The sequence below is a fragment of the Columba livia genome, chromosome 5 (assembly GCF_036013475.1).
Source record: "Columba livia isolate bColLiv1 breed racing homer chromosome 5, bColLiv1.pat.W.v2, whole genome shotgun sequence".
NCBI classification, from domain to species: domain Eukaryota; kingdom Metazoa; phylum Chordata; class Aves; order Columbiformes; family Columbidae; genus Columba; species Columba livia.
Window position 1 is genome coordinate 36,726,347 of NC_088606.1, and position 14,022 is coordinate 36,740,368.

Below are 14,022 nucleotides of genomic sequence, written 5' to 3' on the forward strand. Positions count from 1 at the left end.
AACTTTGGTACATTATGTTTCATTTGTCACTAATCTAATGAAAGAAGCTCATTTTGATCTTAAAATAGTATAGGGACTGAGTTTGTAGTGCAGCATGGCAAACCATCTCCGAAGTGCTATAACTAATTTATATGGCTGAAGCAAGTTAAAAGTGCCTCGTTTTATTTTGTAAAGAAATGCTTTGGTAATGAGTAGTAGAGGTAGAAAGGGGGCTCTGCAAGAAAGGGCAGCATTATTTGTATTGCATTGTGTGAGTTTGAACAGTGAGAGACAATGATTTACTGCATCAAAAGCTTTTATTCAATTGTAGAACTGTAACTATAAAGTGACCTTTGTCTGGAGCAACATGGATATAATCTGTAAAATGAAGCAGGGTTTTACTTGGTGTGTGAATGGATGGAAGACAGATTAATGGGAATAAAGTTTTGCATTGCTATTGAGATGGTAACAGATTTGCAGTGCCACTGGTGATTTCCGGCCCTGTTGGAGGGATGAAGATGAACTGATCATTGTTAGGATCTCTGTGGGGTGGAACCGTTCTTGCTGTATTCCCCACAGGACACTGAAAACCTCATGCTATTTCTAACAGTTTTGTAATAATGAAAGCAAAAAAGCACGAGTGGTTTGTAGTCTAAGTCTATCCTGGCAGTGGGGATTGCGAAAAAAATAAGACTCCCATCATCCCTGTGCCAGCAAAATCACCCGTGCAGATGTAGCTGGCATCAACGAAAATGTCCTTTTGTTCAGCCAGTTCATGGCATTTTGGGGAGTGGGTTACCAAACCTCACCCAGGAATGGCCTTTGCTTGAGTGAGGGCATTCTCACTAGGTGGCTTTTTAGGAATTGCTCTGCTGCCCTGCAGCAGCATTGCCAAAGCCTCCCTGGCGCAGCCGAACTCCATGGCTGTCAAACGAAGGAGTCCAGTGGAACAAAGCACGGGTGCAAAACCAGCTAAAAAAGGCACCCAAGAGAGGTGGAGGAAAAGCATTCTAATTGTAAAGGAAGATTAGAGGCCCTTTGGGTTTTGATCCAGTCGAAACAAAATAAACTCTCATTTCAGTAGAATTTAATATTTCTCTCAGCAAACACGACCTTTCTAGTGGCATAATAGGTAAGTAACAGATTGGTAAAGTTTCTGGCCATACCTTTTGCTGTTAGTTTAACTTGTGGGAGGACATTATGCTGAATAAATCCAATTTAGCACAAGGTATTGAATTACCTGCTTATTTCTGAACATGTATATAAAGACACAGAAGATACAGTACTGCTTCCTTGCACTGGAAGCCAAACGTGTCCTTAAATGCTTTGCCATATTGCAACTGAAGTGCCAGCATTTAATTTTTCTTAAGTCCTACTAAATGTAATATGAAAAAACTTTAGTGCAAGTAGTGTGCCAAATCTCTTCTCATTTACACAAGTGTGAATCAAAACTGTTTTTTTTTAATCCAGTGATCTTAAGACAATGAGCTGAAGAGTGTAAATCTGTATTTGCAAAGACATGCCCATCTTTTCAAGGCCAGCATAGGCTTCCTGAGACAAAATGGTCTCACCTCAGAGAAATCTTCTCCTTACCAGTCTCTCTGTAATGAACTCCTGATCCAAGTGGGCTGCTCCCCTGTGTTTTCAGCACAGTGCTAAAGCAAATGGCCTTTCCTCCAAAAGGCTTTTAACATAAGGAGTGAAGTCTGTTGATGAGAGGTAGTATCTGTGATTTGTGACAGTATATTGTTCTGGGAACTGAACATTGTCACAGAAGACCAAGACTCTATTAGTAATTGCCTGGATTTAACGTAGGAGATGTTACATCTTTTAAGCTACAGATTTGTAGAATAAGGTCAAATGTACCTAAAATGAACTTAATGTTCTTAAGCGAACACATTCATGAATAGGAAGCCAAAAAAATGTCTGTCCAAAAAGAATCTTCAGCCAGAGTAAAGACTCACACTTTTGCATGCAGCTTATGAAAGTAAAAGGCAGTAGAGTCTTACTGTGATTTATCCCTTTCTCATGTAGGCACAACTAGATTTCTTTTGCTGTCCTCTAAGGTTATGTCTGTTCTGGCATGTTTGGTAAAGCCATCACTACTGTCATTTTATCTTTTTAAACAATAGCTAGCAGGAGAGGACTATGACCCAAATGACTTAACCTTGGTAGTACATGCAACTTTTCTTTAGCCAGAGGACTTTATGTATTCTCCATGTTAAAATCTTGTAAACTCTCTGAGCGTACAGCCTGCTTGCCAAAGGGAAATGCTGGACACTTTATTGTTCCCTGTGCTGGGAAGGAGAGAGTGGTGCAGAGATCCAGCAGTTAGCTACAGCCCAAACCTGGAAGTCTCCAGAGTGCAATCCTGTGTAGTCAGGCACATTTGAATAGCACCTCATCTAAGCTAGAAAACTTTGCCGGAGGGGGAGCTTATTAGCACAGGGATAATGTTCTGCAAATAGGGTTCCTGCTGCTTTGGCTCCGGTGCTGTTTTTCTTTGAAACTTTCTCTATGTTTTCAGAATTAACACACCTAGAACAACCTCAGGTATCTCTGCATCTGATGTGTAGACTTGCCCTGTCTTTAAAGCTGGGCTAACCACAAGTATAAACGATCTTATCATACTAGCTTAAATCTGTCCTGATAAAATGGAACAGGAATATATAGCACTTTCATAGAAACAGACACACGTGATTAATCCTCCCAACAAACAGGTTTGTACTTCAAAAGGTTTTTCTCATTACAGTCATTCCCTAAAATTAATAACATTGGGCTGTTACTGTAGCATATTTTCTGTAACGTTCACTTGAACTTTTAACATAGTGTTAATGATTGGTGTAGTGCTTCTCCTCATTGCTTATATTGCAAGGAAAACAGAATCTGGCTCTTCGGTCCTTCAGTTTTGTGAAGATCCCTGAAAAATTTGAGATTAAATTTCAGGGCCAAATTGAGTTAACCAAGGGTTACAGAGATGAGAGAGGCAATAGGTTTAGTCAGCAGTTTGTCAGAGCACGGTGTGTCAGCCGCCGCTGTGCCTTGCTTTGTGACCTGAGGGACCCTGGCGGCTCTGCCTTAGGGCTCACCTGCGGCAAGGCAGCACTCGCATGGCTGCGTGGGTGAAGAGCAAGCACAGGCAGATAATGCTACTATTAACAGTTCATCAAGAGATGTTGTTGCTGAAAAGATTTTGCTTTGTTGTCCACTGAATCTCATTTTCATTTAAACATCCTAGCTTTTCCATTACAGAAGCGATATCCCTCCCCTGTAGTCTCAATACCCTGTGATTGTGCACTCCCAAGAAGTAGCAGCAGAAATAGATGTGAAGAGTGATGTGTCTAGAAAATGTTGTGGGACTATTAGAGTGCCATCAGTCTGCAGTAGGGTGATTTCTCGGAGCACTGTGTGCTATTGTGGAGACCCCAGCTGGGATGTGCCTTACTATGGAGTGAATAAGCTTAGAATAAGCAGGCTGATGTCCTGTGCTATAAACAAGCATTACACTTCTGAAAATGGTCTGAGTGAGTTTAGGGATGAGACTCTTCTGCTTAGTAGCATATCACAAACATCACATTCCTCCTTTGGACCGCATGCGTTTGGTGAAGGACTTCAGTCTTGAGACATGCCAGGTGGGAACTGCACAGTACACCTTTTCCTTTCGTCATGACTTATTTGTGCTTGAGTGAATTACCCAAAACAAGGCATTGGGCAGCCAGGCACAGACATTGCAGCTGTGTGTTTGTAGCCTGTATCCTGTCTGCTGTGGCCATTTGCTGAAGTTCACAGAGGAGCAGAACATCCTGTTTGCTTAGTTTTCTTTTGTCTGCCCTGTACCAGCACAGGGAGAATATTCCTATATTTCTTTTCTTTTCTGCTCTGAAATTGGATCACAGTGCTCATGATTGTGTTCAATAGCTGGAAGTGCTGAGGATATCCGATTGCTGAGGTCTCTTATTTTAAACTCCACATGCCAGGAAAAGTATGTGGGATCCCACCAGCTTAGCACTGGAGGGTGCAGGATGCATCAACAGGAAAACCAAACAAAACATGAAGTGAAATTCGTTTGAAAAGGGAAGGGACTCATATACCACCCATCAGCAGTGTTTAAACTCGTTCTATCCACACAATAGGCCTTTTATTTTCCTTCAGTACTTCTCAATATGCAAACTATCTTAAATTGATTTTAGAACTGCAGCTGTCACTAAAGTCAGTGGGAGCTGTAGGTGCTTGTTACCTTTGAAAATCAAGCCAATGTATCCTAATGTGGTAGCAAAAGCCAAAACCGCCAAATTAGGGTGGATAAAGCAGAACTCTGGTAGTTCTGTAATGTGATCCCAGCCACCTTCATGTTTGGTACAGAGGCAGGGCCTCATGCTGTGCACACCAGAGCTCAAAGGTGTGTTGTTTCTTCTTTGCCTTTCAGCCTTCCTTCCCCAACAACTTTGTGGCCTTACTTTATCACTACAGTCTGAAAAGTACTGAATAGGGCTCTCTTCCAGTTTAACAGAGCTAACCTTTATTCATCCAGAATACTTTATTTTCCTTGAGAAACAGGTTTGCTTCCCCTTTTTCTCTTGAATGTGCATTAGGTTGAACTGGGGAATGAGTGGTCCACAGCTGACCCGTAGCTTCCCACCTACCACAGCAGTAGCCTGAAGCACTGTTTGGTTTTCATTTGGAAGATTTGTTGTGCCCTAGGAAAGTTTCCTAAGCAATGACCAGAAAGAAGTCTGAGAAAGTCACGATTTCTCTGGTGTAAAATGAGCTAAAACTCGTGGTCACATCTGAACACAAGCGGAGAGAGGCGTCCCTCCCGCTGGTCCCAGCTGTCTGGGCTCAGGAAGGACACTGCTCACTGCTGCAACTCTCAAGGGTACATGAAACTTCAGTACACAGACTGAGTCTGCAAACTGAGTCCCTGTCTGGCAGAGGGGGTAAATGAGCTGACCCACCTGAGGGCTGCAGCTGACCGTGTGGCATTCATTAACTGAGGCCATCTTGCCCCACGCTCAGTTTAAGTGTCTTTTGTGGACAGATCTTTGCAGAAAAAGAGCCATGGCTGAGGATGAAGCTCTCTGTCCCCCTTTGGTGTCCTTCCCAGTCACCACTGGAACAACGGTGCCCACTGACACCTGTTTTCAGTATAGCTTCTTGACTATGCCTGACTTGGATGCTCCAGAGAGGATTGCACAATTGTCATTAAATTTATTCACCTTTCCTCCCCATAGTGTGAAAAGTGAGTGGTAATTTAGTAACTTGTCCAAAACAATGACTTGTCCAAGAAAAGTAAAAGTCTGCAGGAATGTGCCAGTGATAAAGCTGGAGTAAATCAGGTTTGCTGCCTGTCTGTTACAGATCAGAGGGTAGGGATTTTGCTGAATGGTTAAAGACCTTTTTGTCCGTAAAGTAGGAGATGTGACAGGGAGAATCCTGCTGCTGATGTTGATTTCAGAAACTGTGATCAGATGCTTGGTTGTTTTCAAATAAAGTATATTCCAAGCCTCAACTGTGTTCCTCATATGCACTTCCTTCAATAGCCGCCAAAGATTAAGTTATTTTGGCTTTCTTGTTTTTTGGGGGGGTTGTTTTGTTTTGTTTTCCTAATGCTCAGAATCAATAGCTTAACTAGTTCAGAGAAAGCTAGTTTAAAGGCCTTCTGTTTCTGCTTGCCTCTTGAACTGACAGTTTTCTTAGTTCATTGGATCTGTGTCCATTTTTTTCCATAGTGCCACATATTGTTGGTAAAATAAGGAGACTTGAAAATAGAGGAAGTAGAGGTAATGTTGATCTTGAAACATCAGCAATTGAAAGGACCATTCATGGTTTCCTTCAAAACAAAACCAAGTGGTAAGATAATGCTAAGCAGGGCTGGGTGCCCAGGAGAGCATCGTAATGAAGCGTCTACTGTTATTATTCAACTCGGTGTTTGTTCTTCATGTGAACAGAAGGAAGGAAGAAATCTGCTATCAGGCTAGAGAGGAAGGAGTCTTTGTTGCCCTTGGCTATCCTAACTTTAAATGTGAGGAAGCACAGGGCACTGCAGCATAACCTTTCTGCAGCATTAGACAGGGAAAACTGATAGTTCAGGAGGTTAAGGGCGGACACTGTTTATCTACAGACTGGGCTTCCCTTGCATGACAGCCCCAAATCAGGTATGTCAGTGCTAGTATTTATTCAGGTCATGCAAGGCTTTAAACCCTGGTTCCTCTGCTTTGCTGCTCCTCTGCCATTTGATTCCTCCTCTGCGTTGTTACTCCTCATCAGGAACAGTGAGATGCCATTTCCTCATTGACTGTGACAGGCACCGGGTGTCCTGAGTGTAAAGTTCAGTCATGTTGCTGAAGCATCAGGAATGTATCTGCTGGAGGCTGAGTCAGGCTTACTGTACTTTTCTGCTCCTGCTCCACCCATAGACTTGTCTGCTGAAGTGGCAGAATCCCTGCTGTCCCTCTCCCCCTCCTTCAAGTCATGAGGCTGACACACTGTCAGATTAATGACAAAGTTTACCATGCTCAGAGCCATTGTTTCAGATGTTCAGATGACTCAGGCAATGATTGTGTCATCAGCTAAGCTCAGGTTATGATTTAAAGATATTCCTTGCAAACACAAAAGTTACCTTAGCCTGCCTGTGTATTAGTCTTATTCTAGCTTTGTCTAGTCCACGTACCATCTCTGTGTATCAAGAGACAATGGAGAAACAGATTCACACTCCATTAGAGGCAATGCTGTGTAGCTGGGGTGTTTTAAAGAAGTGTGTATGTATTTTGGTTCTGATGTAAAGAGTTCATTCCTTGTGTATGATGCTTTGAAGTTTCTGGACACAAAATGAAAGCAGCCCACAAATACTTACCAGCTTTGTCTTCACATTCAGGTTGCACCCCTGCATTGATTTCTTGTTAATTCACAGGTTACCATGGTGCATGATGTGCAAAATAACACTTTCACACATTTATGACAGTCTGTTTCCATAATTCCAGGACCTAATTGCTCTCACAGCTCTATTCTACTGCTTAGATCAGATAAGGGATTTTCTTTTTCCAGTGTGTAAGACGTGTTTCAGTAGACTGCTTGCAAACTTTTTATAATACAGTGGCTTCATAGATTAGATGTTATGTGAAAGCTCTACTGACTTCACTGTAGACGGAACAAGAACCTTAATTAGAGAAATGCAAGTGTTCTGAGGGCATATTGATTTGGCAGAATGAAAGCAATTGATAAGGATACAATGAGAGTGGCAAGAATCCCATGGAACTACTGAGAGTCAAGTGTGAGGAATATTCTTCAAGAAGTCATAGTACATCAACTATATACAAAATTGATGAAAGCAGAATTAGAGCCAAGCTCAAATTAGACATGCTTCTTGTATGGTCAGTGTGGTTCTGGGAGTGATCAATCTGTATGTGAAGCCATGCTGGATACAAGAAGAAATAAAACAAATGCTCCGTATTATGTTATTGATATTGTGGCTCTGCAAAACCACTAAGTTCAGCACAGAAAATGGAAAGAAAACTCTGAATGTCCTGGAAAATAAGAAAGAGAATCAACTCAGATCACCCACCAAAGTAGCCTTCAGAAAACAGATTGATCTTTACTTCAAGTAGTAGATGTAAAAGCGCAGTGAGATGCTGAAAACCCAGATAGATGAAGCAGGGGGAATGACTCTGTCCATGCTTAGGTTTATGTTACTAGTATCTTAAAGTGTGGTGGTTCTTTGAAGAAGAAAAGCCAAGATTACATTTAGCACATCTCAGTCAAGCCACAGCCAATATACTCAGTTTACAAATACAAATGTTTTGGGTTTGTTTTGTTTTCCTAATTTCTAACCCTAGAAATTGTTTCTTAAAAGCTACAAGAGGTTCTTTCCTTCTCACGCATCATCATGAGTGGTTTTAATGGAATAAATTGTGTCTTTCCTGACAGCTAAAATTGTTGTCCTCAGTTATGCCAGTCGTGGAGATTTATGTACGCAGTTACAGTTTTTCTACTTGGGTGTTGAAGTAAAAGTGAAAGAGCACAGAAGGAATAGAATCTACTCAGGTTTCTGGTGGCGCATTTGCTGAACAGAACTAACAAGGCTGACCGAGTAACTAAGATTCATTAGTGCAATTGAAGACAATAGATGAGCTTCTGAGTACTGTCAGGGAACAATTATCTGGAATAAAAGTAGGTGCTGGTTTGATACATCTGTACTGAGAGCTGCTGAGCACTGTGGAAGGGGTTTCCTTTCCCTCTCAGGGCTAGAGAGCTTGACAAAGCCTCCTTTGGGATGAAACTTTAGAGCATTTCTCTGAAAGGCTTCGTGGGGAAACAGCAACCCTATGGCCTTCCTCATATCTATCTATCTATCTATCTGTCTGTCCGTCTATCATTGTTACAACTTAGAGAGGACGTAAAAGACCGTGTAGCAGATACCAGAGGACTGGAAGTCTGGTATTACAGCCGTGCCTAATGGAATTGCTTTTCATTGGTAGAGCATCAGTGAGAGAATTGAGCAAAGGTTTTAATGGAGAGTGAGGGTCACACTATAACAGACCTGAGGAGTGGGAGTGGATGTGGCCATGATCTGACTGGCAAGAAGAGAGAGAGCGGTGGGGAGCACAGTGGTGTTGCGCTGTGACAGCACACGTCTTGTGGGCCATTGGTAGATGGGGGAGGCTAAGGCCTTGCAGCGCTATTCTTCCCACTGCCTCACCTTTCCACCTGCTTGCAAGGGGAAAGCTATTTCAATATCATTTTACAATACGAATCAAAAGACTTCTCTTTGATATAATGAAATTGAGTGTGATTTACTCATTTTCCCAGGATAGAGGCTTACTGAAGCTCACAGGGAGCTACCCTGGACACAGGGAGAGAGATGCAGTCTTCCCGTGCTCCTCTAATGGGGTTTCTAATCAAGGGACTGGACTTGATAACAGAATAACTGTGGGAGACAGCTGAAACCTGCCTGCAGACAGGTAGAAGCCTTTCATAGAAGAATTCTAGTAAAGAGGCTAAACCAGAAGGAAACTTTTTCAAGTGAACTTATCTGACAAAAGAAACAAGAATAAATGAAGCTATGTTACTGCAAAACAGTGTTTCTTAAAGAGGCAAAATGGCTTTATTTTTACAAGCTAACAAGAGGGATATTCGTTGCAACAGCAGGAGTCTAACGGCATCACATTCACCAGCTTGGTTGCTTACTTGTAGGGGTACATTCATCGAGCATTTCAAGCACTCCAGGAAGAAAGGAGAAACTGAGGACTTCACTATCTTTTATTAACATTCTCTTTCCAACACGAATCACGCTGAAGAAGACAACAGATAAATCCCGATTTAACTTGATTATTAGTTGTTGAGATATACATTTATTACAAGAAATGGGAAACAGATTACACCAGCAAACACATCTGGCCTCTGACTGGCCTTCAAGTCATCCAAAAGGAAGCACGAAATATGGCGTTGTTTACAGCCAGGCACTTAGGATCCCACACAGCTGCAGGGGTGAGAGGCAGCGGAATAAACTCTCGAGACAAGCTGACAACAGCTCCACTGCTGGGGTGCCCCTTTTGCAGACGAGACAACAACAGATGAAGAAATCTTGAGAATGACCCAGAGCAGTGCTCATTAGTGAATGAAGCGCAGGCAGGAAACAGGACAAGATTCCTTTTGTCATAGTTTTTCACCCAGCTGTCCTTCTGTCCCACAGCCACCCACATGCAATCAGATATAGTCGTAGTCAAACTCCAGAAAAGTTATACAAATAAAACCTCCTGTGATTGCACACAGACCCCTTCCAAGTTACATTTGCCCCATTAGCAAGGAATGAAAAATTGCTGGGTTTAATCCAGGCGTGTTTATCATTGCAATTGAGACTTATTGCGAGGGGTTGTATTCAGGTAAAGCTGACAGGATCATGTAATTCCTCTTACTTATGTCTGTCTGTCCGTTTCTCTGCATATCTGCTGTTTATTATTGATTACTAGCACTTCTACTACATCTGTTGTATTTTCTTCTTATGATTTTTACTTATGCAGGTATATACTCTCTTTGTGTAAAACAGATGTGTGTGATTCCCAAAATAACAGCATTAGCAAGCAGAGGAAAACTTTCTGGACTTCTAAAATGGATTCTCTGAGGAATCAAATGCTATTTTGAGATTTTTGAGTTATCATAATGACCTCAAGACTCCAGCTTCTTGGGATCTTTTGTTTGTCAGTGCAGCTCACTGAAAATCTTGCACGTAGGTTATTAAAAACTGTTTTCTTATGAACGGAAAGCAGTTTTTACGTATATTTTTCAGGTGGAGTGAAAAAACAGAAATATTTTACAGACGACTCTATAAAGATCTCTCCTTCCAAACGGCTGCTGTCTGCTGCTCCACCAGGAGTGTGACTGCAGGGTGCTGTGAGTAGTTACACTCTACTCGGTATTCATAGTCCTTTCATGTTTGGCTCTACTCCTCAGCAGCAGTGGCCATTTTTAAATAGAGCAGTTGCGTATGAGCTGTTTATGAGATTCCTCTGAAGGGAAACTTTTAATGCATCAGCACTGGGGTTGAGCATCAATTGCAATTATTTAAAAAATCATGGATTCATGCAGTCTTAAGCCATCCAGTGTCCTGTGTTCTCTAAGTGTTTAAGTGTGTTATTTAAGAAAATCAGCACACAAGGAAATTAATAAAGAAAACTGATCGGAACAGCTGGAGCTGAGAACACAGAACATTGGTTTAGGGTGAGGTACACAGAAAACACGCTATGCCAAGAAGTGAACAACATTAAGTGTGGGCAGTTCAGAAAGACAATGAAGAAATTGCCCTTTCTAAGATGGAAGAGGATGATGGCATCCAGCTCTCCTTCCTTCTATGTGACAGGAGAGGAAGAAACAAAGATGTCTACACGGAGTGGTTTGATAGCAATAAGGCAAAAGTGTTTTGACCATAATCGTATTAGTCCTGGTGTACAGCAATGCTGACAGCCTTGCTGACAGTCATCTACAACTGCAGTCATGAGAAACAGCACTATGGGGACATGATTTTCTTCTGTCACCCTTTACCATGGTGAGAAGACTATTGTGGTAAAGCCTCTGAGCTGTCGTATCATATTAATAACAAAAATAATTCTCCTGTTTACCTGTTGTAGCAGACTAGTTTGCCTTTTTCACACTGCTAGAGCTAATCTAGAATAGGTTTTTCTGGACAAAAGGTGAAATAATTGCGCATTGCATTGGCATGGGCTTTGTTTCTTCTTGCACTTGTTCTGAGGAACACAGAACTGGTTATTTAGAGGATAACGTAGCAATATACCTTCTTTAACACTTGTTTTCCCAATGCACCTCAGCACTGATCTGAAGCAACTCTGTCTTGGTTCAGCACCCCTTTGTAGACATCCCACTTGAGTAAGTCCACCTGTGTATCATGGCATTTTTTATACCCACAAGTATCTACACAGAGTGAGTCTAAGACCAACTTATTCCACCTTAGCTACGAGAGAGACACAAGATACAAAGAGGTCATAGTTGCTAATGAAAGTGATTTTAAGTTTAACTGGGAAGGAGTGCTGCAAACTATCAGAACAGTCTTTGAGGCATCTGGTTTGCCACTTTTGGAGTCTCATTAATATCTCTTCTGTCTTTAATGGTAGCTATCAGACATTACTGCATCTCCTCTTACCAGTGTGTCTGGGTGCTGTATCACTAGGGCTTTTACTTGTGTATTTTTCCCCCCACAACCCTCATTTCTCATCTTTATTTGAATCACAGGCTTGTTCAGCAGGTCAGCTAATGGAGAGCAGATTTTTTACTCATTCTGGTTCTTTTTTTCCCTTTTCGCTCTATTTATATAACACACAATTTGTAATCTTTTTAAAACCAAAGAAGAGAGAAGTCTTGAGTTCATCTAGATTAAAATCAGCTGCAGCCTATTAATGGACTCAGCCCAAGACCGAGACTTCAGGAAACAAAAACACTGGACTAAATTAGACTGAACTGGCCCCTGTCTCCTGGTGAGGGATTCATATAGTGAAAGGAAAGGGGAAAAGAGGGGTAAAGGGAGAGGATCTCCATGTGGTTTTAATTCATTTTGATTCTCTTCCTGAAGCTAATTTACCCAACACAAAGGCTCTGTAGTGGGCAGCCAGCTTTTTAGAAGTTTGGCTTTCACTGATAAACAACTCAATTCCTGTTCTGAAGTTCTGAGATAGCTCAGACCTGTGTGTAATCAGCTGAGGTTTTATGTGAGTATTTTGGTACGGGATATTTCAATTACATATTAGAGTCTTTTCATCATCTGTCAAAGTGTATCCTGAAGACTCTCGGATAATTGATCTAACTCTTCCATTCATTCTCTCCCCAGAAACAGACAGTGAATTGTCTCATTGAAGAATCAGATCAGCACATGGGCATGCTGAGCCAAAAGTACTTCCACTGGCATGGCCCTCTCAGAAGACAGTTCCTAGCTTCTTCTGGGCATAGCAACCTTATGCCACTGAAGTAGCAACATGCTGTTCTCTGCTGAAGGGAAAATATTCAAATGACTTCTTCGACATTCAGTCTTTTTAATTGCATTCTTAGTCCCACTGGTGTGTGTAGTCCTTTAGCTACATGCAAGAAATTACATCTTTGCTCTAAAAAAAAGCAGACGGTGGGGAAGTGGAGCAAACAGTAAATCATTAGCTGGAAATTATTTAAGTGATTACGTTAGGCACAGACAGTTTTTGGTTACAGTTTTCATGTACTTAGTGGCGATAACTTGTAATCGAAGCAAAACTCAAAGGCAAATGAGTAGATTAATGGAGGGACTGAGATGGAGGAGGGAGTGGAACCAAGCCTTGAAAGGAAGGATTGACTGAGACAATATCTGTGGGTGTATGGTTTCCCAGTGCTTCAGTCCCATGTACAAATATTTGTTACGGTAAATGAGTGTATGCAGGGCACACATCTATCTCTGACTGACAAATAAGCCACAACAATCAGCATCAATTGTTCGTTGCTCTTTTAAATGTGTCCTAGGAATGAGTAATATCAAATGAAATAAGGTTTTAAGATTGAGGTCTGAAGATATCTGTCTTCAGCTGTTAATTCCTGCCAGTTTTGTGTAATAGTGGACAATAGAATTTCTCTGTGTCCTGTTTTCCATCTTCTTTTCTAATTTACAGAGATGCTTTAGTGTTCACTATTACATGTAGGATGCTCCATTTCTACAGTGTTAAAGGCCATATGTACATATGCAGATAATCCAGGTATTTCACAGTTTTCAAGAAAGCCTTGTCTGTCTTTATCTGGGCTTATTTTTCCAAAATCCATTTTGCATTTTCATGGCTTTCCTGCTTTATGAGTCAATTCAAACAAAGGTTTAAATGAACACGTAATCCCTTATACTTTACTTGACTTAAATAATTTCTCATATTTATAACAGGCCATCTGGAGACTAGGTTGAGTGCGACATGGTTTTTCCATGGGATTCTCATGCAGTCCTTCCTTCTCCTGAACATGTGCTCTACTGCCCCCTCAGCACCCAGTCCCATGTGCCAGAATCCTCTGAAAACAGGCCAGAGGTGCTGCAGAGCTTCTGGGAATTAGACTTCTTTTTTTTTTTAAAGGATAAATCAAGTTTGATTTGATGTACTGGTGCTGTGAGAGACTACTTGAATATCAAGGTGAAGAACTGGAAATCTTCTCATCATTTCCTGACCATAGTTTTGGCATTTCCTTGCCAAAACTTAAGGCATGATACAGCTGAAATAAAGTGACCCAAAGGCTTTTGGATACTGTTAGGTGTCCAGGTTTCTTCTAGGCCTTTCTCAAATGTTGCTATAAGAGAACTGGTCTACTGTCCTTTTCAGTTACTTTATTTTGTTCTTTTGCTTTTTGTTCTGTCCGTAAGTCCATTATTTGTCTAACGCTCAAACTGATCACTTCCTTCCCTCTCACCTACACATGTGAGATGCTGATGACTCCAACAGAGATGGTTAAAACTTTATTCAGACATAACTGGAAATAATTAACCATCTAGGACCTGGCCAAGGATAAGGTGTGGTTAAAGGATGAAACTGAAGTCCTTTTCAC

The 14,022-nt window shown here is 41.4% G+C and overlaps 1 protein-coding gene and 1 long non-coding RNA gene across 14 annotated transcripts in view; one reads left to right on the forward strand and one right to left on the reverse strand.

Moving 5' to 3' along the window:
* RAD51B (RAD51 paralog B) overlaps positions 1-14,022 on the forward strand; it is a 441,378-nt gene that overhangs the window by 311,401 nt on the left and 115,955 nt on the right. Inside the window, exon 11 of one of the 13 annotated variants that reach the window (XM_065064379.1) lies at positions 10,262-10,365. The exons of the other annotated variants lie outside the window; for them this stretch is intronic. Coding sequence (XP_064920451.1) covers positions 10,262-10,353 — 92 coding nt within the window. The 3' untranslated portion in view covers positions 10,354-10,365. The remainder of the gene's footprint in view (positions 1-10,261; positions 10,366-14,022) is intronic. 13 annotated transcript variants of the gene reach the window in all.
* Positions 1-14,022, reverse strand: part of LOC135579575 (uncharacterized) — a 64,184-nt gene that overhangs the window by 2,002 nt on the left and 48,160 nt on the right. The window lies entirely within an intron of this gene.